Here is a 27,458-nt window from a genome sequence, read left to right as displayed (position 1 = left end):
CTGTAAAGGGATATGAACAGTATACATAAGACAGAATTAGATCTTTCGACCCATCAAGTCTGTTCCACCATTCCATCATGACTGATTTACAATCCCTTTCAAGCCCTTCTCCTGCCTTTTCCCAGTAACATTTTATGCCCCAGCTAATCAAGAACCATACAACATCCACTTTAAATATAGTCAGTGACTTGGTCTCCTCAGCCATCTGTGGCAACGAATTCCACAGATTCACCACCCTCTAGTTAAAGAAATTCCTCCTCAACTCTGCCCCTCTATTCTGAGGCTGTTCCTTTCATCCTAGACTCTCCCACCAGAGGAAACATCTCTCTGTCTAGGACTTTCAATATTTGATAGATTACAATGAGATTCCAGTGAATAAATTTTCCGTAGTTTGGTATGTAGAAGAATGAACGAATGAGCAAGAGTCTGCAAAGCCTATACTGCTGGTTAAACGAGACGACAGGTATACTGGCTATCTCCTCAACCATAGTGTCATTAAACGGCAGAACAACGGAGAGGGGCTGAATGGCCAGTTGTATTACCCGAAAGGACAGCTCTAGGTTTTCTCCGCCCCATATCTCCATCTGCGTGTCGTAGGCGCCAATGTATTCAAAGTAGGCCTTGGACACAGCAAAAAGTCCTCCGGGGATAGTTGGGGTCCTAAAACCAAGCGGTAAAACATTGTGTCAGCTTGGTGCAGGAAACTACTGCTTATTTCCTCCAATGATCTCTGAGACTGGAGTAACTCAGCAGGTCTGCGAAATACCGCTGTTTTGGGCAGAGACTTGAGATCAGGACTGAGAGTGGGGAGAACATAAATATATAAGAAATAGGAGCAGGAGGAGGCCATCCGTCCTGTCGAGCCTGCACTGCCATCCAATAAGGTCGTGACAGATCAGAGGGGGGAGATAGCTGGTATAAAGAGAATGGGGGTGGGGGGGGCAAGTGCCGGCACGAGCAGGGCTGAGGCAATGACGGACAGAAGGAGCCAGGTAGGGAAGGGAGAGGGATGGAGTTGGGAGGCAGGGGGACTAGAGGTGGACAAGTAAGTTCCTTCAAGTTTATTGTCATTTGCCTGTACATATAAACAACCAAACAAACCAAACATTCTTCTTGATCACAGTGCACCCATAATACAAAGTTCAAATTTATTATCAAAGTATGTATACCTTAGACAACATGCACAAAGAACAAAAAAACAAAACATTACTACAAATAAGTTAGTAAAATATAATTCAAAATGCATGCAAAGTGTGTTGAACAGATAAACAGTAAACACTACAGTAAACAGCTCGCTGTCCTAGTGACGAGATCTTGGTGGTGGCAGGGTATTCATTAGTCTCACAGCCTGGGAGAAGAAGCTGTTACCCAGTCGGACAGTCCTAGTCCTAATGCTTCTGTACCTCCTTCCTGGCAGTAGTGGATCAAAAAGATGGTGGGATGGGCGGTAGGTACCCTCAACAATGTTTCGGGCCCTTCGTATTGGGAAAGGGGAGGCAGGTGGAGGATGAGGGTGGGGACAAAGACTGGAGGGTGGTGCACAGGAGACAAGGGTTATAAATTGTGGGAGCTGACCAGTGAGGAAGATGGTCACGGAAACCGTTAAGGGAGAGGCGAAGGGGTGAAGGGAAGGTGGAAGCAGAGGCGAGGAGTGATCCAGTGAGTAAAAACCGGTGGGCAGTAAGTGGATGGCAGCAGGAGCGGAAAGGGGATGAAAATGGGTGAAGGGGGATGGGTAGGGGATTACAGGTAAAAGAAAAAACCATGCGCAGCAGACGACAGCAGAAAGGGAGACAGAGACCCACTGTTGAGGTGAGGGTTACCAGAAGTAGGAAACTGGATCATACATACCTTTGGGTTGTAAATTACCCAAACGGAATAAGAGATTTTGTTCTTTTTTACGGGGGTGCGGGGGGGGGGGGGGATGGTGAAGTTATTTATTTATTTATTCCAGTGTTCATGAACTATTTTAACCAAAGTACATGTGCAGTGTAGTTGCTGCTGTAATGTTGACTGAATTCTGGATGATTGGTTCTCACATGAAGCAAGAAGTTGAAAATATTGACAGGACTCTGGGGAATGAACCCTCTCCCTGCCCTTTTTTGGAAGAGTGGCCTGGAATGTTTCCGGAGGGGGGAAAGTAATTAGTTTGGCATAACTCTGTTAGGTGTGTCTATCATTAACTCCTGGTTCATTATTGTTCCTTTCGTCAGGAATGTGACATTTCACCAAAGTGCTCGGGGCACAGAGGTTGAGTGAAGTCTGACAGACGTTTCTAGTGTTACGAAGCAGATAGAGCAGAAGCCAGTACCTTTCTCCCAGGGTTGAAATGTCTAATTTCAGAGGGCTCTTATTTCTAGCGAGAGGGGGTAAGCTCACAGGAGATGAGCGAGTAGGTTTCTTATACAGAGCGTGGTGAGTGTCTGGAAGGCCCAGCTTGGGGTTGTGTTAGAATTGAACATAACAGGCGCATTCAAGATGCTCTCACACGGGACCATCCACGCGCAGGAAGGATATAGACATGGTGTAGGCAGAAGGGATGAGCATAGTTGGACTTCTGATTACTAATTATATTAGTTCTGGACACCATTGTGGGTCGAAAGGCCTGTTCCCATCCAGTGCTGTTCTAAAGCATGAACATAGAGGATGAAAAGAATCACTGAGCAGGCAGTTCAATGAGATTGAAAGCTGCTGACCTGAAGGGGAAGCTGTTGTCCTTCCTTGCCTCGTTCTCGTAGACTGGTAGCTCCTCCCAAGCAAAAGAGAGTGACCAGTCAAAGCTGCCACGGAAAGGGGTGGTATCTGTCGGCGAGGGCTTCTCGACCTCGAAGGTGCGCTGGTCGATGGGGGTGACCTGGGGGCTGACCACAACATGCTCCAGCTTCACTATGCTGGCCAGCAGGGGCTCCAGCCAGCCCTCAAAACACTCGCCTGGGTGGAAACCACAGTCAGTACATCCAGTTCATCTGGCAGGTGAGACTAGATCTAGACCACAGAGCCTCGAGATTCAGGGGAATACATTTAGGATGAGGTGAGGTGGGACTTCTTTTCCCAGAGAGTAGTGAATCTGTGGAATTCTCTGAAAAGGTTACGCATCAAATAGATTCAAAACACAGTTAAACATGAGGTGAACAGTCCTTGAAAGTGAGTCCATTGGTTGTGGGAGCAGTTCAGTGATGGGGCAGGTGAAGTTATCTCCTTTGGTTTAAGAGCCTGATGGTTAAGGAGTAATAACTGTTCCTGAACCAGCTGGTCAAGCCAAGTCACTTTTTATTGTCATTTCGACCATAACTGCTGGTACAGTACACAGTGAAAACAAGACAACGTTTTTCAGGACCATGGTGCTATATGAAACAATACAAAAACTACACTGAACTACGTAAAAACAACACAAAAACTACACTAGACAACAGACCTACTCAGGACTGCATAAAATGCACAAAACAGTGCAGGCATTACAATAAATAATAAACAAGACAATAGGCACAGTAGAGGGCAGTAGGTTGGTGTCAGTCCAGGTTGTGGGTACTGAGGAGTCTGATGGCTTGGAGGAAGAAACTGTTACATAGTCTGGTTGTGAGAGCCCGAATGCTTCAGTGCCTTTTGCCAGATGGCAGGAGGGAGAAGAGTTTGTATGACGGGTGCGTGGGGTCCTTCATAATGCTGTTTGCTTTACAGATGCAGCGTGTGGTGTGAGACCTGAGGCTCTTGTACCTTCTTCCTGATGGCAGCAATGAGAAAACAGCATGGCCTGGGTGTGGGCGGGGGTCCCTGATGAGGGATGCTGCTTTCCGGCGACAACGCTTCCTGTAGGTGTGTTTAATAGGAGCAGAATTAGGTCATTTTGCACATCGAGTCTGCCTCACCATTTCATCATGGCTGATCCATTTTCCTCTTGGTCTCAATTTCATGCCTCCTCTCCGTAACCCTTCATACGCTGATAATGGTGGGGGAGGGCTATACCCACGATGGACTGTGCTGAATCCACTACATTTCGTAGGATTTTCCATTCAAAGGTATTGGTGTTTCCATACCAGGCTGTGATACTCTCCGTCATCGTCATCGTCCTGGCTATCCCTCGCGGTCGAGGATGATGGTCTTTGTTCTGAAGAAGTGGCCCACAGAGTGAAGACACCTGTGTGTGTATTTGTTTAATGTAAGCACACCATACTTCACAAATCAACCAACTGATTCCAATGGCATGGAAACCACGACGACTGGAGCTGGTGGATTTGTTGCAGCCTTCATCCGCCTTCACAGCCATTCAGTTCGAAGTAACTTCGTCCGCCTGTTCCACCATTGAGGTCTTGGTTGGATTGCTCTTTGTCACGGACCTCACCCTCGACCTTACCGCCATGGGTGACCCTATCAGCAGCATAGCTCCAGACGGCATCGCTCTCGGGATCACAGGACCACACAAGCTTCTCCACCACGACAAGGTGACAATCCACGGAGAAGGATACTCTCCACTACACATCTATAGAGGTTTGTCAAAGTTTTAGATGTCATTCCAAATCTTTGCAAATTCCTAAGGAAGTAGAGGCACTGCCGTGCTTTCTTCGTAATTGCACTTACGTGCTGGGCCCAGGACAGGACCTCCAAAATGATAACATTATGGAATTTAAAGTTCTTGACCCTCTTCCCCTCTGATATCCCAATGACCACTGGTTGATTGACCTCCGATTTCCTCCTCCTGAAGCCAATAATCTTGGTCTTACTGACATTGAGTCAGAAGTTCCTCTTGTGGCACCTCTCAGCCAGATTTTCAATCTCCCTCCTATATGCATATTCGTCACCACCTCTGATTCAGGCTGTGACAGTGGTGTCGTCAGCAAACTTAAATATGGCATGGGAGCTGTACTGAGCCACAGTGTAAAGAGAGTAGAGCAGGGGACTAAGCACACAGCCCTGTGCTGTGGGAGATTGTGGAGGAGATGTTGTTGCCAATCCAGATCGACCAGGGTCTGCAAGTAAGGAAATCAAGGATCCAATTGCACAAGGAGGTATTGAGGCCAAGGCCTTGAAGCTCATAGATTTGTTAACGTTCCATTCAGAATCTTACTTCATTGGTTTGTAAGTTGATGGAGATGATTCTGAGAGGCGGGATTTATGAACATTTGGATAGGCATAACATGATTAGGAATAGTCAGCATGGCTTTGTTCCTTATAAGCCTGACAGAATTTTTTGAGGATGTGACTAACCACATTGATGAAGGTAGAGCAGTGGATGTAGTGTATATGGATTTTAGCAAGGCATTTGATAAGGTACCCCATGCAAGGCTTATTGAGAAAGTAAGGAGGCACAGGATCCAATGGGACATTGCTTTGTAGATCCAGAACTGGCTTGCCTACAGAGACAAAGTGTGGTTGTAGATGGGTCATATTTTGCATGGAGGTCGGTCACCAGTGGTGTGCCTCAGGGATCTGTTCTGGGACCCCTACTCTTTGTGATTTTTATAAATGACCTGGATGAAGAAGTGGAGGGATGCGTTAGTAAATTTGCTGATGACACAAAGGTTGGAGGTGTTGTGGATGGCGTGGAGGGCTGTCAGAGGTTACAGCGGGACATTGATAGGATGCAAAACCGGGCTGAGAAGTGGCAGATGGAGTTCAACCCAGATAACTGTGAGGTGGTTCATTTTGGTAGGTCAAATATGATGACAGAATATAGTATCAATGGTGAGACTCCAGGCAGTGTGGAGGATCAGAGGGATCTTCCGGTCCGAGTCCATAGGATAATCAAAGCTGCTACGCAGGTTGATTCTGTGGTTAAGAAAGCATACAGTGTATTGGCCTTCATTAATCGTGGGATTGAGTTTAGGAGCTGAGAGGTAATGTTGCAGCTATATAGGACCCTGGTCAGACCCCACTTGGAGTACTGTGCTCAGTTCTGGTCGCCTCACTATAGGAAGGATGTGGAAACCATAGAAAGGGTGCAGAGGAGATTTACATGGATGTTGCCTGGATTGGGGAGCATGCCTTATGAGAATAGGTTGAGTGAACTCAGCCTTTTTTCCTTGGAGCAACAGAGGATAAGAGGTGACCTGACAGAGGTGTATAAGATGATGAGAGCCATTGATTGTGTGGATAGTCAGAGGCTTTTTCCCAGGGCTGAAATGGCTAGCACGAGAGGGCACAGTTTTAAGGTGCTTGGAAGCAGGTATAGAGGAGATGTCAGAGGTAAGTTTTTTACCCAGGGAGTGGTGAATGTGTGGTATGGGCTGCCAGCGACAGTGGTGGAGGCGGAATTGATAAGGTCTTTTAAGGGACTCCTGGACAGGTACATGGAGCTCAGAAAAATAGAGGGTTATGGGTAACCCTAGGTAATTTCTAAGGTGAGGACATGTTCAGCACAGCTTTGTGGACTGAAGGGCCTGTATTGTGCTGTAGGTTTTCTATGTTTCTAATCAGAATCAGGTTTAGTATCACTGACATATGTCGTGAAATTTGTTGTTTTGTGGCAGCAGTGCAGCTTAAGGCATTAAAAAACCTGTACGTTATGATTAAAAATAAATAAATAGGGTAGAGGAGGAATGGCAAATTTGTTTTCATGGATCATTCAGAAATCTGACGGTGGAGAAGAAGAAGCTGCTTCTAAAATGTGTGTCTTCAGATTTCTGTATCTCCTCCCTGACGGTAATAATGAGAAGATGGCTTGTCTATTCTTTTATACTTTTTGTAAGATTTTCTGTTCTTGGGCATTGGTGTTGCCATCACTCCTGTCAGGGATGAGGCTACGTAGCATCCAATCCAGAACCACCAGACTGAAAAACAGTTACTTTCGCCGAGCGGTAAGTCTCCACCCACTAACTCCACTACTACTTTATTAAGTCCTGTCAGTCTCCGAATGTACAGCCTAGTTACAGTTTGTGGACATGCAATCAATCTGTGCATATAAGCTATCTTATGTATTTATATTTATTGGTTTTAGTTATTATTGTGTTCTTTATCTTTTCTGTTTTTTTTCTGCTGCATCGGATCCAGAATAACAATTATTTCATTCTCCTTTACACTTGTGTACAGGAAATGATATTGAAAAATCTTACATTTTGAATCTTGCATGAAAACACTGATGGCCAAGCGTGGAAAAGCTGACAAGGGGCGGTGGATACAGCCCAGTCCGTCACAGAAAAGGTGCTCCCCACCACTGAGCACATTTACAAGGAGCGTTGTCACAAGAAAGCAGCATCCATCATCAAGGAGCCCCACCATCCAGGCCATGCTCTCTTCTCGCTGCCACCATCAGGAAGGAGGTACAGGAGCCTTAGGTCCCACACCACCAGTTCAGGAACAGTTATTACCCTACAACTACTGGGCTCCTGAACTGCCATGGATATCGTCACAGACTTCAACACTGAACTGATTCCACCATCTACGGACTCATCTTCAATGAGTCTACAACTCGTGTTCTCAGTATTATTTATTTATCTGACTGCCTATTTACAAATTGTGTGTGTGTGTGTGTGTGTGTCTGTATTTACATATATATAGTCTGCATATTAGTTGCCAGACTTCGTGTGAGGTTTCTCATTGATTCTATTGTGGTTCTTTGTTCTACTGTGAATGCCCACAATATATCTCAGGGTGGTTTACGGTGACATATACAGTACTTTAAAAATAAACTTACTTTGAACTTATTCAAATTCTCCCTCAGATTCACCCACCTACAGTAGGTGGGTGATCATTCAGTGTCAACCTTCACCTTTGACACATGGGGGGGTAGGAATTGGATCACAGGGAGAATGTGCAGAACCCACACCAACAGCTCCTGAGGTCGGGATTGAACCGGCTGAAGCCATGAGGTAGCGCAGATGTGTTGCTTGTACGGACTTCAATGCTGTTCAACTGTCCCAAACCCTGGTCAACAAGCCACTGCTCCAGTCTCAGCCAGCTCAGCACCACCTCCCTCCTACGGATGACATCTACATTTCTCCCTGCCTTGTTAAAGCAAACAGCATAATCAAAGACTCCAGCCACTTGGTCATTCTCTCTCAGCCCATCAGGCAGAAGTTAAAAAAGCCTCAAAGTACATATCATCAAACTAAGGACAGCTTTTATGCTGCTATTTTAAGACTTTTGAACAGACCCGAGTATGATAAGGCGGACTCAACCTCATCATGGCCCTGCATCTTGCATCGTACATCCTGACTAATCAAAAACCTACCAACCTCTGCTTTAAATATACCCAATGACTTGGCCTTGACAGCCATACCTGGTAATGAATTCCACAGATTCACCGCTCTCTGACTAAAGAAATTCCTTCTCATCACTGTTCTAAAGGGATGTCCTTATATTCTGAGCCATGTCTGCCTACACCACAGTTTCTCTACACTTTATTCTGCATTCTTTTATTGTTATTCTGCTATCTCAATGCACAGCATGCAAAATAAAGTTTTTCACTGTACCTCAGTACATGTGACAATAATAAGCCGATTACAGATTTTAGTGTGTGCACTGATCTACGCGTTGCAGAAACTCAGGGAATTCATCCTTCTGACCAAGGGTCTTTACTGATTTCATTTAGAGATACAGCACATAACAGGCCCTTCTGAGCCAATATCTCACACCGCCCAGCAAACCACCTATTGTACCCTCACCTGATCACAGGACAATTTACAGCGACCAATTAACTTACTAACCTGTATGGTCTCTGGACTGTGGGACGAAACTGGAACACCCAGAGGAAACAAACAAACAAACACACACACACACACACATGGGAAGGTTGTATAAACTTCTTACAGACAGCGTCGGAATTGAACTCCTAACTCCGACACCATGAGCTTTAATTGGATCACAATAACCCCTACGCTACCAAGGCTGAAAGATTATCTCTTTCTCTTCCCACAGACACAACCTCATCTGCTGAGTGTTTCTAGCATTTTCCGTATGTATATTATAGTTAACAACAAATGCTGAATCATTACCGTGCAGCATAAATGGTCGATGCCACTTACAGTGTGAGTCGAGGAAGACCAGCACTTCTCCCGTTGCTACAGAGCTTCCCAGCAGCCTGGCAGAAACCAACCCTTTCCTTGCTGAATTTCTCAGCACTTTGACCAAGGGGAGGTTCTCCATGTATCTGTCCAGTGGTTCCTTCAGATCGACTGGAAGCAAGAAGGCAGATGGAGTCAGTATCTCCTGAAAGAAGCTGCACCCCATGTGACATCCCTCCCATTTCCAACACTCCTTAGCTATAATCATATGACCCCCACCAGGTTTCCTTGGGCTGTGTAAATCTAGGGAATACACACTCCGGTCCTGCCAAACCTGTGAGACTGGGATGGCTTTCCCAGCCCAAACCTTGGTTTGTGTGAATGCTGTGAGATTTCTGCCCAGTTTCAACTCAGTGCCAAGAAATAACAGACAGCACAGTGCATATGGTTAAAGGAGTTATATTTATAAACTAAAGGGTTAGTAAAGAAAATAAATTAAAAAACAAAGAGGGTTCATTAGTCAAAGTGCACAAGTTGGAGCTCAATTCTTCCAAAAGTCATATTCACCAATGCTCAGTAGACCTTGGCACCTTGTTCCATCAAATCACGGTCCCCCACTGAGTCGAATCCAGCATCTCTCTTCATCTCCCGCTATACAAAAGACTCCAGTGCACACCAGTGTCAGGCACACAACACAAAAACCCACTCCCCTGATTGTATGGCTCATATTCCAAAGCACCCATTGTCTATAACCATAACCCAAACACTACTTCTACAGAAAGATTACGTCAGCAGTGAAACCTTTCCCAGGGTGTTACACATAGATTCATAGTTATACAGCACGATAACAGGCCCTCCGACCTAACACGTAAATGCTGAAAGTGCCTGTCCACACTACAGAGCTCAGTCAATAAAGCATCAGACCTTCAGGGAAGCACGGCAGCGAGGCAGTTAGCGGCAATAATCAGGGCTTGGGGTTCAATTCCCATCGCAGTATGTTCTCCCCGTGATTGTGTGGGTTTACTCCGGCTGCTGGCTGCTCTGGTTTCCTCACACGTTCCAAAGACATACAGAGAGCTGTGGGCAAGCTGTGTTGGTGTCGGAAGCATGGCGACACCTGCAGGTGCCCCCGGCACATCCTCGGACAGTGCATTTTACCGTATGTTTCAATGTAGACATGATAAATGAAACTACTCTTTAAAAATTTTTGATAGGTGACAGGGAACATTACAAGAGGATTGGGATCCTGTGAGCTAGCACAGACACAATGAGCTGAAATGGACTCCTAAATTCAGAATCATAGAATATACCACAGTAGAGGCCTTTCAGCTCACAACTGTGCCAACATTTTAACCTATTCCAAGATCAATCCGACACTTCTCTCCTGTATAGCCCCCCCCCCCAGTTGAGGGATGAGGTTTATTGTCACAGAGATAAGTTGTGAAATTTGTTGTTTTAATGAATACAGGAGCAAAATAGATCGGCTGGTCGAGTGGTGTTGCAATAACTACCTTGCACTCAATGATAGCAAGAGCAAAGAATGGATTACAGACTTCAGGGAGGGGAAGTTGGGAGAACACACACCAATCCTCATCAAGGGGTCAAAGGGTGAGCAGCTTCAAATTCCTGGGCTTCATCGTCGCAAGGGATCTACCCTGGGCCCAATATATTAATGCAATCATGATGAAGACACACCAGAGGCTATACTTCATTCATCATCATCATCATCAGGTGCCGTGCCCAGTCTGAGCTTTGACTGCCATGGCCCACACACTCCTGTTTCGGGTCAAGTGGATCAATTCATTGGTATTCATTTCCAGTTCTCTGGCTGCTGTCTCCATCATCATTTCTCTTTGTCTTCCTCTTGCTTTCTTCCCTTCAATCTTTCCCATAATTACCATGCATTCTAACTCCTCTTTCCTAATCACATGTCCAATGAAGTTACGTTGCCTTTTCATGATCTCATACATTATTTCTCTTTTTGTGATTGCTCTGTTCATGACACCCTCGTTAGATACTCGTTTCGTCCATGATATTCCTTGCATCCTCCTCAAAAACCACATCTCTGCTGCTTAAATTCATTTCCTCATGTTACTAGATACTGTCCAACATTCTGAGTCATATAACATATTGGATAAACGTAACATTTCAGTAGTCTGAGGTGGGTTGTCATGCCTAGTTTAGTATTGGTCAGTATACTCTTCATTCTTGTAAAGGTGTCTTTTGTGATCCCTATTCTTCTTTTGATGTCCATGTTGCACCTGCCATCTGATGTCACCCAGCTTCCTAATTAGCAAAAGTTCTGTACTTGTTTTATGTCTTCCCCGTTTATTCTCAGTCTGCAGAAAGGATTTTCCTTCTTTTTGGATATCACCATACATTCTGTCTTTTTGCAATTGATAGGTAGACCCATTTTTGCACTTTCTTCAACAACTATATCAATTAAGCTTTGTAGTTCTTCCTCCGTACTTGCAATTAATCTGCGTATCTGAAATTATTGATGTTTTCACCGCCAACTTTGATTCCCAAGATGTCTGTTATCTTTTGTAATATTGTTTCACTGTACACATTAAATAAATCAGGGGAGAAAACACACCCTGACAATGCCTCTCTTGATTTTCATAAACTGACTGACTTCTCCATCTATTCTTACAGCAGCAGTTTGTTCCCAGTACAGATCTCTGATTAGGCGGAGATCTTTCGAACCTAGATCTAGAGTTTTCTGTAATATTTCAAATAACTTATTGTACTTCACTTTATCAAATGCTTTTGTGTAGTCGATAAAACAAACAAACAATCTTTTTGCACTCGAATAGCTCGTTTGGACAGAATCTGTATTGCGTTTCTTGTACCTTTGTCTTTCACAAAACCACATTGTTCTTTACCTATTTCAGCTTGTATCTTACTTTTAGCTCTTGTCATCAAAATTCTTAGAAGTATCTTGGTGATATGACTCATTAAACTTATGGTCCTATGTACTTCACATTCTATTGTTCCAGGTTTCTTAGGAAGAGTGATAAATACTGATTTTTTCATCTCTTCTGGTATTATTCCAGTCTCATAAATGTCATATACTTCATTAGGAGTTCAAAAAGATTTGATATGTCACCAAATATTCCAGCAAATTTCTACAGCAGTACCCTGGAGAGAACTCCGACTGGCTGCATCACTGTCTGGTATGGAGGCTCCAATGCACAGGATTGAAAAAAGCTGCAGAGGGTTGTCGACTCAGCCAGTGCTATCATGGCCACTAGCCTCCCCACTACAGAGGACAATCTCCAAAAGGCAGTGCTTCAAGAAGGCAGCATCCGTCATTAAGGACCCCCACCACCTGAGACAAGCCCTCTCCTGATTACAGGAGCCTGTAGACACACACTCAACATTTCTGGAACAGTTTCTTCCCCTTCACCATCTGATTTCAGAATGGTCTATGAACTCTTGAACACAACCTCACTATTACTTTTGCAATACTTCTTTATCTATTTTTTTATGGTAACATGGTAATTTGTTGTGGTTAATGCTACTTTTTGTAAACTTTACAAAAACTTTACAAAGAACATCTTACTGCATGAAATGGGGGGTAGAAATGCAATTTATTGAAGGAATGGGACAGGATCAGCCTGATCAAAAGCCTATGATCCTACCTTCAGTGCTGGCATCGTCCACGAGAATGATCTCTCTGAGGAGAAGGGCGGGGACGGTGTGCAGAACGCTATAGACAGTTCTCAGGAGGGTAGACCAAGCCTCGTTGTGGAATGCGATGATCACACTGGTGTGTGGCAGCGCCGGGCAATGCTTGAACCTTTGGCTGATGCATCTGAGGTGGGTGATAGACAAAGATAAACACAAGAGATTCTGCAGATGCTGGAAATGCAGAGTAACACATTCTGACAGGCTGCATCATGGTCTGGTATGGGCGGTGGGGTGGGGGAGCTACTACACAGGAAAGAAGCTGCAGAGGGTCATAAATTTAGTCGGCACCATCCTGGGTACTAACCCACAAAGTACCCATGACATCTTCAAGGAGCAGTGTCTCAGAAAGGCAGTGTCCATTATTAAGGACCGCAGCCCCCAGGGCATGCCCTTTTCTCACTGTTATCATCAGGTAGGAAGTACACAAGCCTGAAGGCACACACTCAGCGATTCAGGAACAGCTTCTTTCCCCCTGCCATCCGATTCCTAAATGGACATTGATCCGTGAACACTACCTCACTTTTTAATATACATTATTTCTGTTTTTTTGCACGATTTTTAAATCTATTCAATATATGTGTACTGTAATTATTATTTTTTTCTTCTATATTATGTATATATTCTTCCACATTGAACTGCTAAGTTAATAAATTTCACAACACATGCCAGTGATAATAAACCTGATTCTGATTCTAACAAAATGCTGGAGGAGCATAGCAGGCCAGGCAGCATCTATGGAGAAGATGTTTCAGGTCGAGACCCTTCATTAGGACAGTCTTACATTGACTCAAGTTGATCCTTCTCGGAACTGTACGCCAGTTCCTCTTTCCTCAAAGTAAATTTATTATCATAGCACGTATTTGTTACCACATACTGCCTTGAGATTCATTTCCTTGCAGACAAAACAGAAATACAATAGAACTTTACAAAAAACTATACATGAACAGACAAAAACTAACAATCAACCGATGTACAAATGAAGACAAACTGTGCAAATAAAACTAATAAGAGAGTGCTTGATTGTGAGCTTACAGGTTGTGGAATCAGTTCAGAGTGGTGGTGAGAGAAGTTATCCGTGCTGGTTCAGGAGCCTGATGGTTGTAGAGTAATAATAACCGTTCTTGAACCTGGTGGTATGAGAGCCAAGGTCCTGACGAAGGGTCTCAGCCTGAAACATCGACTGTACCTCTTCCTGGAGATGCTGCCTGGCCTGCTGCGTTCACCAGCAACTTTGATGTGTGTTGCTTGAATTTCCAGCACCTGCAGAATTCCTGTTGTTTCCTGCTCCTTCTGCCTGATGGTGGTAGCAAGAAGAGGGCAAGACCTGGATTGTACTAGATTAGTTACTTTCTCTCTCCAAATTCCTTTATACCTTGGTGGTGATTTAATATTGTGATAATGGCTGAAGATAATGACATCACTGTGGCTGGTCAAAATGGAAGTGCTTGGGTAATTCCTTGTCAATCAAGCCTGGTATCCACACTACTACAAGGAACTGAGATCAATGAAAGTCACAGAAGGATAAAATGGAAACAGACCCTTCAGCCCACTGAGTCTGTACTGACCATCACCAATCCTACAAAAATCATCCCATTTTTTAATTCCCCCACCATCTCCCAGAGAGGCACGGTAGCGTAGTGGTCAGCAGAATTCTTTACAGTACCAGCGACCTGGGGTTCAATTCCTGCCACTGTCTGTAAGGAGGTTGTATGTTCTCCCTGTGACCGCATGGGTTTCCTCTGGGTGCTCCAGTTTCCTTCCACAGTCCAGTCGGTAGATTAATTGATCATTGTAACAAGCATCTCACAGGGATTAAAATAGATTCATAGTTATACGGCATGATTAGGCCGGGGTTAAATCGGAGGTTGCTGAGTTGAAAGGGCCAATAAATAAATAAATCTCAACACCAACCTCAAATTCCACCATTCACTACACACTAGGGGCAAATTACAGTGGTGAATTACCAATCCCTATTTTTTTTTGAGTTGTAGGAGGAAAGTGGAGGACCAGGGGAAAAGCCACATGTTCACACAGACGGGATTAAAGACTTGCCCCCTCACCAGGACTCACCTATCATCTGCTATTTTGTATTCCCCCTCCTCACTCATCACTTTATTCTGTCCACTGCCCCTTTCCCTTCCAGTCCTGATGAAGGGTCTTGGCCCAAACATCATCTGCTATTTTCTTCCGTTAATGCTGCCTGACCCACGGAGTTCCTCCTAGATTTTGTGTGAGTTCTCAAGATTTCCAGCATCAGTAGCATCTCTTTTGTCGAAACACTGGCAAAACATTTAGTCATAGGGTTCTACAGTAATATAGCACAGAAACAGGCTACTTGGTCCAACTCACGGAGTGAGAAAAAAATCTCAGATCTGAAACAGTCACCCACAGTTCTTGAATCTCCCAGAAGAGGAAATATCCTCTTAACACCCACCCTGTCTGGGACCATCGTGACTTATATGATTTAATCGACTTGCCTCTCACTCTGCTAAACTCCAGCAGATTCGAGTCCAGGTTGTCCAACCTTTCCTTACGAGCCAATACATCCTTTCAGAAAATGTGACTAAGTTGGAGAGGGTGCAGAAAAGATTCACAAGGATGTTGCCTAGACTGGTAGGCTTGAGTCATCGGGAGACAGTGGGCAGGCTAGGGAGCAAAGGAGGCTGAGAGATGCCCGTACAGTGCATATAAAGACTCTGAAAAGCATCAGTAGGGTAGTTAGAACCCCAGGGTAAGGGAGACTAAAGCTAAAGAGTGCAAGTTTAAGGTGAGAGAGATTAAGAGTTAAAAGGGATCTGAGGGGCAAGATTTTCACCCAGAGGTGTTTAGTTACTGAGCTGTAGGTGGATTACTATGTTTGAGGTGTGGTATGAATGCATGTTAAATCTTTTGGTGGAAGTTGTTTAATTTCCTGGATTTTTGTTTGAGAAGTGGTACAGATGCAAGTTAAATCAATCCATGGAAGTTGTTTATAGTTACTCTGCTGTAGTTGATTACATTTGACATGCACAATAAATGCACGTTAACTACTTCGATAGGAAAGGCTTATGGCCAGCATGGATGCAGGGCTGGTTTCTGTGCCGTATAACTATGAATCTATTTTAATCCCTGTGAGATGCTTGTTAGTATGTTACTACTGGTTACTAACGATGTGTTAATGCAGTCTTAGTGCAGCACAGTAGCGTAGCGGTTAGCACAAGACTTTACAGCACCGTCTTGCCACTGTCTGTAAGCAGTTTGTACGTTCTCCCCATGACTGCCCGGGTTTCCTCCAGGTGCTCCGGTTTCCTCCAGGTGCTCCGGTTTCCTCCCACTTTACAAAGATGTATGGGTAAGGTGTCGCCACATTATTGGTGCCGGAAGTGTGGCGACATTTTGGGCTGCCCCCAGCACCGTGTTGGTTGTTGATGCAAAGGACGCATTTTGATGTACAGCACATGCAACAAATAAGCTAATCCTTTCACTGTTAAAGTGCTTCCAGCTTTGAATGGGACAATCCAACTTCAGCCTCAGTTCCCCCCCTCCCCCCCAAGTGCCGGTGGGGCGGCTTACTCTGGAGGCCTGGTGTCCAGTCCCAGGTCACGATGCAGAGAGATCCGGTCACTGGCGAATGCATCGAACCCGTGCTTCTGGAAGCCGAGAGACCTCTGGGTCGCCTCCTCCAGGCTGAGGTTGTCCAGCACCAGCGCATTCCCTGAGGCACCTGGCGCTCCGGGCTTCTCCCGGGGGCGCAGCGCAGCCGGTTCCAGCTCGACGGCAGAGTAGTAGCCAGGCGTGCACAAGCGATCAGAGTTGATCAGCATGGTGAAGGGAGGTTTGAGCAGGGTCCTCTCGCCCACCAGACTCTCCAAATCCCCCGTGATGAGTAAGTGTTGGGCCAGGAACAGACCAAGGGCGCAGCATAGCAGGATCAGGGCCAATCTCCGGAAGGAGAGGAACTTTCCCAGCATGGCCATTCTCTCCTGCACAGCACCGGGAGAGATAATAATTGTCAGACCCAAACACACAGATTTAACACTTCAAAATTTTTTTAAAAATCTTAATTATTCATTTTTCAAGATCTGGCATTTGTAAGGACCAACTATGTTAATGTCACAGCCAAGGAGCTCACCAACGCCTCTACTTTCTCAGGAGGCCAAAAACATTTGGCATGTCCCCATCAACCCTTATCCATGCACCCCAGAAAATATCACATATGGATGCATTACCATTCTATTTGGATGCATCATGACTTGGTATGGTAACTGCTCTGCACGTGACTGCAAGAAACCATAGGGGGTTGTGGACACAGCTCAATTCATCACAGGAACCAGCCTCTCTCTGATGCACTCTGTCTACACCTGTTGTTGCCTCAGTAAGGTAGCCAGCTTAATCAAGGTCCCTGCCCACCCAGGACATTCTCAAAACCATGAAAGTGCAAACCACCAGCCTCAAGGTCAGTTTCTATCCCACTGTGATCTGACTCCTGAATGGACCTTTATTTTATAAGATGGACTCCTGACCTCTGAATCTACCTCATTATGATCTTTATTGTTTGCCTGCACTGCAGTTTCTCTCTCACTATTACAATGTAGTCTAACATTGTTGTTGTTTTACCTCAATGCTCTGTGTAATGAGTCGATCTGCTTGAGAAGTCTGCAAGACAAGCTGTTCATTGAACCTTGGTACATGTGACAAAACTAAACAAATACCAATTTATTATCCATCCCTAAGTACCTGTAGAGAAGGTGCGGACAATGGACTGCCGTGCTGGGACATTTTCCAAGCCAGCTTTTGGTTACATTGCATCAAAACAATTCATGGTTCATCTCATGATTAACTAACACAGGACTTGGTCCAATTTCAACAGGTAACTATGCTCAAAGTCAAGGTTAAGTTCATTGTTATTTGAAAAAGTACGTGTGTGCACAGGTGCAATGAAAAACTTACTTGCAGCTGCATCACAGACACACAGCATCAGATAAGCAATACAGCAGAAAAACATAAATTGTATACAGACTTTACACAAAAACAATGAAAACAAAAAGCTAAGTCCATTTTAGGGCAAAGCCTTTAAAGATGTCATAGGGCTGTTAATCTCTAGTGATTAGGGTTCTGCAGGTTGGTTGAAGAGCAGAATGGTTGAAGGGAAGCGTTGTTCTTGAACCTAGTAGTGTGAAATTTCAGGTCTCTGGCTATTGTAACTTTCCTCCACTGTAAGGGGATAGTAGAATTTGGTTGGAGGGTGGGGTGGAGGTAATTAAAAATGAATAAAATGGGACTAGTTGAAAAAGGAATATTTGCTGGTGGGGTGTGCATAACCAAGAAGGGTATAGCAAAAGGAGGATGTTGGGAAACATGTCCACAGTTTCCAACTTTTGGGAGAAGACTTAGGAGCTTGAAAGCCCAGACATCCAGACATGATAACAGCTTGTATCCTACTCCTCTCAGACTTCAGACTAGTCACCTCTTTCACATCCCCTTCCAGGTGTTGCTGCTACATCCTTGAACCCTTAATTATACCTTATCCGTTATTGCAATTTCAGTATTTCTTTCTGCACCACAGTTTCTACTTCTTGGCGCTCATTGCTTTATTTGTTAATGCTTGTCCTCTTTGGCCATCCCCTTTTGGAAAGGCCTACAAAAACTAATGGATACAGCCCAGTCCGTCACAGAAAAGGCCCTCCCACCACTGATCACACCTACAAGGAGCGCTGACAGAAGGAAGTAGCACCCGTCATCGAGGACTCCCACCATCCAAGCCGTGCTCTCTTCTTGCTGCAGGAAGGACCCACACCACCAGGTTCAGGAAGTTTTTACCCCTCAAGCATCAGGTTCTTGAGCCAGAGGGGATATTTTCACTCAACCCAACACTGAACTGATTCCACAGTCTATGGACTCAGTAACTAGTGTTCTCCATATTTATTGCTTATGTATTTATTATTTTTTTCTGTTCTTTTTGCTTATGCAAAGTTTGTTGCCTTTTATACATTGGTTGTCTGTCTGTCTTTGTCCTTGATTCTATCATGTTTCTTTCTACTTACTATCAATGCACACACAAAAATAAACCTCAGGGAAGTAAATGGTGATGTATATAGTACTGTGCAAAGGTTACGTATGCTGTATGTAGCTAGGGTATGGAGAGCGAGTTTGTAAATCTGGCAGGAGCAAAAGAGAAGCGGGCGGAGCGCTGTGGGACAGGTGGTAGAGAAGGAGTGCTGGGGTGGAGTGTGGTGCGGGTGTAGATACACCCAGCCCTGAGACACCAGGCAAGGTCATTTGATTCCAGACAATTGGTTTCTTGATCATTACAGAACGTCTCTCTGGTGCTTCCCGCAATACATAAAAAATTACTATAAGTTACAAAAAAAATGCAGCCTAAAAAAAGGATAGAATAGTAGAGTTCATGGACCTTTCAGAAATCTGTGGCGGAGAGAAATTGTTCCTAAAATGTACCCGTACATGGTTCCTGTAACCCCTCCTAGATGATTGTAATGAGATAAAAGCATATCCCAGATGGTGAATGTCCTTAATGATGGATGTTGTCTTCAAGAAGAATTACCTTATGAAGACGTCCTTGATGGTGGGGAGGCTTGTGTCAGTGATGGAGCTGGTGGTGACTACAACCCTCTGTAGGGTTTTCTCTCTTCCATCTCTGGGAGAAGATACATAAGTTTGAAAGCCCAAACGTGCAGACTGAAGAATAGCTCCTTCCTCACTGCTGTCAGTCTCCTGGACTATTCACCTCTTTCACATCCCCTTCCTGATGGCGCTACCACATCCCTCTCCCAGTTATTTTTCAAGTTCAAGTTTATTGTCATCTGACTGTACTTATATATAACCAAACAAAACATTAATGTTATTGTCACTTCAGCATTTGTTTTTTCACTACTTCAGATAACATGAAACCTTTTCACTGTTCAGTTGCTTTTGTGCTCATTGTGCACGGGTAAGCTATAGTATCCTCTTATTATTTGTTATTCCTTAGGGGACATTCGGCCCCTCCGGTCCACGCCAGCCCAGTAACCCCAACGGTCCCATTTCTTTCTTCATTGCTTGGTAAATTCTCACACATACCCTGCTGCGTTTCACTCACCAACATGAACACTCTGGTTGCCCCATTATACTCCGGCCTTGGAGGGATTTACCAGGGTGTCACACGGATTAGAGGGTATGTGCTATTAAGCTAAGTTGGACAACTTCAGTTGTTTTCTCTGCAGTGGTGGAGGCTGAGGGAGGTTTATAAAATTATGAGGCATAGATAGGGTAAAGTGCCTGTGTCTTTTTCCCAGAGCTGAAATGTCTAAGAATAGAAGGCATGTGTTAAAGGTGAGAAGGGGACAGTTCACAGGAGTTGTGCAGAGCAGGTTTTTATAGAGCGGTGGGTGTCTGGAATGTGCTACTAGGGATGGTGGTGAAGGCAGATACAACAATATGTGACAAATCTGGCACGATAGCACAGCAGCTAACATATTGCTTTACAGCACCAGTGATCACTGACTGGGGCTCAATTCCTGCCACTGCCTGTAAGGAATTTGTTGTTCTCCCCGTGACCGTGTGGGTAGGTTAGGGTTAGCGAGTTGTGTGCATGCTATGTTGGTGCTGGAAACACAGTGGCACTCACGGGCTGCCCTCAGCATAATCCTCATTTGATGCAAATGACGCTTTTCACTGCATGTATCGATGTACGTGTGACAAATAAAACTAATCGCTAAGATCTAGGGAAAACTACAAGTGAACCAGGATTGTCCTGTGAGCTAGCAGCTTAAAAATATGGTAAGTATGTTGAAGAGGCTCTTTGAAAGGCTCATGAATATGATGGAACACGTACAGGCGCATGGGATTAGTTTCATTTGGTATCATGGTCAGCACAGAAATTGTGGTTTGTAGGGCCTCTTCTATGTTCTAAGGAGAGATTTAAGTCAACGGAACATGACCAGAAAATTGGCATGGCACCATTATGTTCTATGTTAACAGTTCAGTATGGACTAGATGGGCCGAACAGCCTGATTCAGGTTGTAGCACTCCATGACCATTAGGATCCTCACAGCACCAGCAACCCAGCTCCAATCCTATCTATCTAGTGCTCTCTCTCTGTGGTGTTTGTACATCCTGTTCTCCCCGGGTGATCCGGTTCGCTCCCACATCCCAAAGGCACATGGGTTGGTGGGTTGCTGTAAATTGCTCCTCGTGTGCAGGTGAGCGAGAGTTCATGAGAATGATGGAAGAATAATAACCGGGATTAACGCGGGATTACTCTGATCCAGCATTAATCCCGGTGGTGCTGCTGTGTTCTCCAATCCTTGGTTTTACCTCTCCTGTTATTGTCACTCAGGCATTTCTTTATGCACTGCTTCAGATTGCAGTACAATTTTACACCATTCATAGAAACATAGAAAATAGGTGCAGGAGTAGGCCATTTGGCCCTTCGAGCTTGCACCACCATTCAATATGATCATGGATGATCATCCAACTCAGAACCCTGTACCTGCCTTCTCTCCATACCCCCTGATCCCTTCAGCCACAACGGCCATATCTAACTCCCTCTTAAATATAGCCAATGAACTGGCCTCATCTATTTCCTGTGGCAGAGAATTCCACAGATTCACCACTCTCTGTGTGAAGAAGTTTTTCCTCATCTCGGTCCTAAAAGGCTTCTCCTTTATCCTCAAACTGTGGCCCCTCGTTCTGGACTTCCCCAACATCGGGAACAATCTTCCTGCATCTAGCCTGTCCAATCCCTTTAGAATTTTATGTGTTTCAATAAGATCCCCCCTCAATCTTCTAAATTCCAGTGAGTATAAGCCTAGTCAATCCAGTCTTTCTTCATATGAAAGTCCTGCCATCCCAGGAATCAATCTGGTGAACCTTCTTTGTACTCCCTCTATGGCAAGAATGTCAGATTAGGGGACCAAAACTGCACACAACACTCCAGGTGTGGTCTCACCAAGGCCTTGTACAACTGCAGTAGTACCTCCCTGCTCCTGTACTCGAATCCTCTCGCTATAAATGCCAGCATACCATTCGCCTTTTTCACCGCCTGCTGTACCTGCATGCCCACTTTCAATGACTGGTGTATAATGACACCCAGGTCTCGTTGCACCTCCCCTTTTCCTAATCGGGCACCATTCAGATAATAATCTGTTTTCCTGTTCTTGCCACCAAAGTGGATAACCTCACATTTATCCACATTAAATTGCATCTGCCATGAATTTGTCCACTCACCTAACCTACCCAAGTCACCCTGCATACTCTGTTTTTCACTCTTTGCTGTTTCTTACTGTACTACATACTAGTGTATAAGAACCACATGTGCTCTTTAACTCATGAGCAAGGAATTTCATTGCACCATGTAGTCACCATCATTATGTGCCATATCGTATGATGTGGAGATCGTGGCTTTCCATCTGTCATGACCATGATTGTTCTTTGTAAATTTCTTTACGGAAGTGGCTTGCCACTGCCTTTTCCTGGGCAGTGTCTTTACAAGACAGGTGACCCCAGCCATTATCAATACTCGTCAGAGATTGTTTACCTGGCATCAGTAGTTGCACACCCAGGACTTGTGATATGCACCATCTGCTCCCCAAGACTTCACATGACCCTTATCAGGAACGCTACGTCTTGCCCAAGGGTGGCCTGCAGGCTAGTGGACGGAAGGAGCATCTTATAGCATCTTTGGTCGAGATGTATCTCCACCCCCACCATCCAATTCTGGCATATATTCCTGCAAATTCCTCCAAGAAAATGAATCTCAAAGTAGTATATGGTGACAAATACAGTACGTACATTTGATAATAAATGTACATTGACATTGAATAAACTTAGCTGAATCTGAAAACCTGGTAATGGTATGGCAGGCTGATGTGCTGGTTAAGAAGGCATACGAGAACTTGGCTTTATGGACCACAAGGCATAGTATGATCACATTGATTGTGTGAGACGCCTCTCGGGACTCCTGAGGAATTCAGAAGGGAAGTTAGTTGGTGACTGAGGGGGATTAAATTGCAGGGCTACACAGAAGTAAGCTGAGAACAGAACTGATGGGACACTGCTCTGTGGCAAATTGTTCTGGATGCAATGGGCCAAATGGACTGCTTGTGTGTTACAATATGCAGATAAAATTTCTGCACCAACCATTCTACAATCATACAGCAGAGAGAGACAGGCCCTTCAGCCCACTCTGTTCATGGTATCTGGTGGTATTCATCTATACTATTTCCACTTATCAGCATCTGGTCTGTGGCCTTCTATGCTTGGTTCCAAGTGCTTGTCCAGAAGCTTTGTAAATGTTCTGAGAAAACCTGCGACATCTCCTCAGACAGCACCTTTAACAGTCTGTCCGGAGACACAGGAGCTTGTAGATGCTGGGATCTGGAGCAAAAAACAAGGGGCCGGAGGAACTCAGTGGGTCGGGCAGTATCTGGGAGGGGGAAGGTGGAGATAGTCGATGTTTGGAGTTGAAATCCTGCAATAGGACTGCGTTCCAGGGGAAGGGAAGTTAGGACCTGAGAGGACAGGAGTGAAGGAGGAAGAGTGAACAATTGAGTGTGGACATGATTTTTTATTTGGTAGCAATCCTTAGTCGTATATTAGAGCAATACAACATGGAACCAGGTCCCTTGGCCCAATATGTCTATGCCAACCCTGGTGCTCACCAAGCTAGTCCCATTTGCCTGCCTTTGATCCATAATCCATGTAAACCCCTCCTATTCATGAATTTATCCAAATGTCTTAAATCTTGTAGCAACATTTCACAGACATTCTAGTTTCTTGCCTTTATACCTGGTCAACAACCCCTTATTGTTTGCAGGGGCTTGCTTTGTACAAATTCTCTGGTTTCCTTCCTATAAATATGTGAAAAAGCCCTATGAGTTGGACATAGGGTCTTTCTTTCATCCTCATACAATTCATCACTACTCTTAGATTTTAGTTTATATCTCTTTGTGGGGCATCATTCGTACCTGACCCAATCTCAGCCTTGGCCGTTTGTGGAGCCTCACCTTTTGGTCTTGAGAATTGATGGCCTCAACCCAAGGTTTCAAAATTCCCTGCAATCCCGCTTCTTATTGCACAAAGCCAACCGCTTTCTGCTGTGCTTTTGGTCAAGAGGGTGATCTCATTTAAACATGCTGAAAGGCCTGGGTAGAGAGGGCATGGGAGTATGTTTCCATTAGCAGGAGAGTCTAGGATGAGGCCATAACCTCAAAATAAAGGATTGCCCCTTTAGAACTGAGAAGAAGAGGAATGTCTTCAGCCAGAGGGCAGTGAATCTGTGGAATTTATTGCCACAGACATCTGCGAAGGCCACGTCATTGGATATATTGAAGCAGAGACCAATAGGTTCTTACTTGATAAGGGGAAGGCGGGATAATGAATTTGGGTAAAAAAAAGTCAGCCACGGCTGAACGGCAGAGCAAACTCAATGGGCCGAATGAACTAATTCTGTTCCTATATCTTCATATCCAACTCCACCTCCTGGGGTCCACGTTCACCTCGAGGCATTTTCTGTGTGTGCGAGGTGCAAGCCCGTGCAACAGGGAAACTCTGGCGCTGTCTTGTTACCTTGTACAGACATAAAGTCTCTTTGGTCCTATCTCAGTCTGGGCTACAACTCTCGAGTACCCGTAACCAGAGAGAGGACCGCAACTCCCTCCCTCTGCTCGAAGCCCGGCTAGAACTTCCCTCGCTGAGAATCCGGTCACTCGAGGGAGCCGAGAACGCATGCGCATTTTAGCTGGCGCGGGTTGGGGGGGAAATTCAACGAGCGAGCCTTGCGAACGCATGCGCAGCGCCGCTAGCAGGTAGACCGTGGCCGCTGGAGATTCAAGAGAACGCATGCGCACTGCTGATGCGAGCTCTCGGGTTGACGCTCGTCGGGGAGGGGGGCGGTGGCGAGTGAATGGGAGAGATGATGTGTCACGCATGCGCGCGACCGGTCGCCGCGCTCCCGTGCTGACGCCTGCGCAGATCGCGTAGAGCTGGAATTAGGCTAACAGCTGCCCCTCGGGAGGCCGCGGGAGCTCCGGGTGTCGGACCGAGTGTGGGAGTCGGGCATCACCGCCTTCTGACGGCAAGCTAAATGTGCCTGACACCTTTCTTGCCTTGGTTACTTGACTGCGGTTTGGGGTGCTGCCAGACGGCGGGCGTGGGGGCTTGGGGCGAGATCGCGGGACTGGAGAGGGTCAAGGGGTGGGGGTTTACCGGGGATGATAGGGCCGCCGGAGAGAGCGAGCTACTGTTAGAGGGAGCAGTGGAGGGGAAAAACCCGCGGTGAGGGAGAACCGGGGAGGCAGGATACCAGAAAGGGAGTGGGTGAGTGAGGGGCGACTGGGAAGGGGGAGGGGGGACGGAGGGATGAGGGGCATGTAGGTGCTTTGATAATAAATTTACAGTACTTTGAGTAGGTGGGTGAGGGTGTTGGGGGGGACGACCAGAGTGTGATCATGAGTTGGAATGGGGTTGGTGGGAGAAACCGAGGGATGGGGGTGACCAGAGAGAAGGAGTCGGTGAGAGAGTGGGGGTCGGAGGAGGAAATGTGGGATGAGACGGAGGTTGATGATCGGGGATGGGGTGGGATGGGGGTGTAGAGGGATGGGCAATTGGGGTGAGTGAGATTTGCTGAGGGGTCTGGGGAGGAGTGGTGGGGAACGAGCCAGGGCTGGTGAAAGCTTCAGAGAGAGTTATGGAGTGGATGAGGACCTGTTGGAGGGGGGGGGGGTTGCTTACAGGATCAGGATAAATTATTAGTACTGGGAATGTGAGTGCCTCTGTATAGAGAGCAACAGTGAATGATCCTTCATCTGAATATGAGAAAAGTGACCTGAACTGGGTTTTCAGCACTTTTTTTTTCTGGATTTCCAATATCCACTGGTTATTCTATTAGCTTTTCAACCTGTGGAGGGTTGCCATGGGGATGATTAGAGCAGATGTGGCTGAGGGAAGGTTTAATTGAGCACTTGATTGCCAGCATATGGAAGGTAACAGACCAGGTTCTAGTAAATGGGTTTAGTGTAGAAATGTACTTGAAGGACGGCAGAGATGTGGTGGGCTGGATGGCCTGCTTCTGTCCTCAAATTCTTTGTCAAAGTATGCATATTGCCAACGACTACCCTGAGATTTATTTTCTTGTGGGCATTCAGAGTAAATTCAAAGAAGCACAATAGGGTCAATGAAAAAACACACAAAAGATTTAAGATTATTTAATGTTATTTCTAGTATTCAAATGTAAAAGAACAAAATAATTGTTACTCTGGATCCAAAGCAGCAGCAAAAAACACGGTAATAAAAAGCATAATAAACATAAGTATATAGGATAAATTATATACATTGATTGAACATCCGTACAGTGACGCTAGGCACAGGAGTGTCTGCACATAAGATGACTGACAGGAAAGGACAAACAACCAACCTGCAAAAGGCAACATGTGCAAATAGGAAAAGAATAACAAAATATAAATAATATTGAGAATGAGTTTTGGAGTCATTGAAAGTGAGTCCATTGTGTTAGCATATGCCTTTAAAATGTTGAGGGACTCTAGCAGAATGAATGAGATTGATCCATTTCTCTGCATGCATGACTCCAAGAACAGGGGGTTGCTTTAGTTGATTGTTTTAGTAGGAAGCTGAGAAACTCTAGAGCAGGGGTTCCCAACCTCTTTTATATCATGGACCCCTAGGTTAGGTAACCCTGCTCCAATGCTCTGATGCTGGGTTTTGAGCTGAAACGTCGGCTGTTCCTTTCTTCCCACAAATACGGCTTGACATTTTGAGATACTCCAGCACGTTGTTGCTCCAGAGACAAGTAGTCAGGAAAGCACCCTGGAGAGAGGGACAGACAAAATCTCATTATACTTAAAACATTTCCAGGCCAAACATTATGTTCCCTGAGACACAGGCAGGTCTGGTGGCCCTTTTCCAGTCCTGATGAAGGGTCCTGTACTGTTTGTTCCCCTACATAGATGCAGCTTGACCTGCTGAGTTCCACCAGCATTTACGTGCGTTGCTCAGGGTTTACAGCATTTGCACAGTCTCTTCTGTCTGTCAGCATTGGTTATCTTTCCATCTGTGAATATCTTTGCCTTGGTAATTGGTTTATTATTGTCAGATAATGACTTGTGGCGAAAAGCTTGTCTTGCTTCAGATCAGATTATTCCACAGTGCATTGAGGTAGAACAAGGTAAAACAACAGCGCAGTGGAAAGTGTAACAGCCACAGAGAAAGTGCAGTGCATGAAAAACAAAGCGCAAGATCACAATGAGATATAGTAGATTGAAGCCAAGATTTTTTTAATTAAGTGCAATCGTGAGCAATAACCAGATCAGAAATGCTGATCAAGTCAACTACTTCCCAAAGAGAACTCTGATAGGCCAATCAGATGGTTCACTGCTGCTCAGCGATAGAACACAAAAAATAATATGTACAATTAAGAAACATTAAGATTCCATCTTACTCTGGAGTGATGACCATGGAATAGAAGCTGTCCTTGGGCCTGGTGGTTCATGCATTCAGGCTTTTGCATCTTTTGTCTGAAGGGAGAGGGGGAGAATATCTGGAGTGTCTATAATTCTAGCTGCTTTACTGAGGCAGCAAGAAGTAGTAGACAAGAGTCTATGGGCGGGGGCAGGGGGGCTGATTTCTGTGATTTGCTGAGCTGTCTCCACAATGCTTCAGTTTCTTATTGTCACGTGCAGAGCTGTGGCCATACCAAGCTGTGATACATCCAGATAGAATACTCTCTGGGGTGCATCAGTAAAAATTGGTAAAGGTCGAAAGGAACATGCCGAGTTTCTTTGGCCTCCTGTTGTAGAATCATGTATGTCATTAAGAGGCATCAGAGAGGTTAGACTA

The 27,458-nt window shown here is 45.2% G+C and overlaps 2 protein-coding genes across 2 annotated transcripts in view; one reads left to right on the top strand and one right to left on the bottom strand.

Moving 5' to 3' along the window:
* LOC140198449 (polypeptide N-acetylgalactosaminyltransferase 6-like) overlaps window positions 1-16,585 on the bottom strand; it is a 35,932-nt gene extending 19,347 nt beyond the window's left edge. The window contains exons 1-5 of the mRNA XM_072259535.1: window positions 16,182-16,585; window positions 12,581-12,753; window positions 8,958-9,107; window positions 2,697-2,931; window positions 543-660 (exon numbers count right to left, since the gene is read on the bottom strand). Coding sequence (XP_072115636.1) covers window positions 543-660; window positions 2,697-2,931; window positions 8,958-9,107; window positions 12,581-12,753; window positions 16,182-16,585 — 1,080 coding nt within the window. The remainder of the gene's footprint in view (window positions 1-542; window positions 661-2,696; window positions 2,932-8,957; window positions 9,108-12,580; window positions 12,754-16,181) is intronic.
* A 7,981-nt stretch (window positions 16,586-24,566) lies between these two features.
* The window catches only part of ddx39b (DEAD (Asp-Glu-Ala-Asp) box polypeptide 39B), a 52,196-nt gene continuing 49,304 nt past the window's right edge, over window positions 24,567-27,458 (top strand). The window contains exon 1 of the mRNA XM_072259224.1: window positions 24,567-24,692. The gene's annotated coding sequence lies outside the window, so the exon portion shown is untranslated. The remainder of the gene's footprint in view (window positions 24,693-27,458) is intronic.

Source organism: Mobula birostris, chromosome 5, assembly GCF_030028105.1.
Source record: "Mobula birostris isolate sMobBir1 chromosome 5, sMobBir1.hap1, whole genome shotgun sequence".
Taxonomy (NCBI): domain Eukaryota; kingdom Metazoa; phylum Chordata; class Chondrichthyes; order Myliobatiformes; family Myliobatidae; genus Mobula; species Mobula birostris.
Note: the sequence above shows the minus strand (reverse complement) of the source record. Positions and strands in the feature narration are given on the sequence as shown.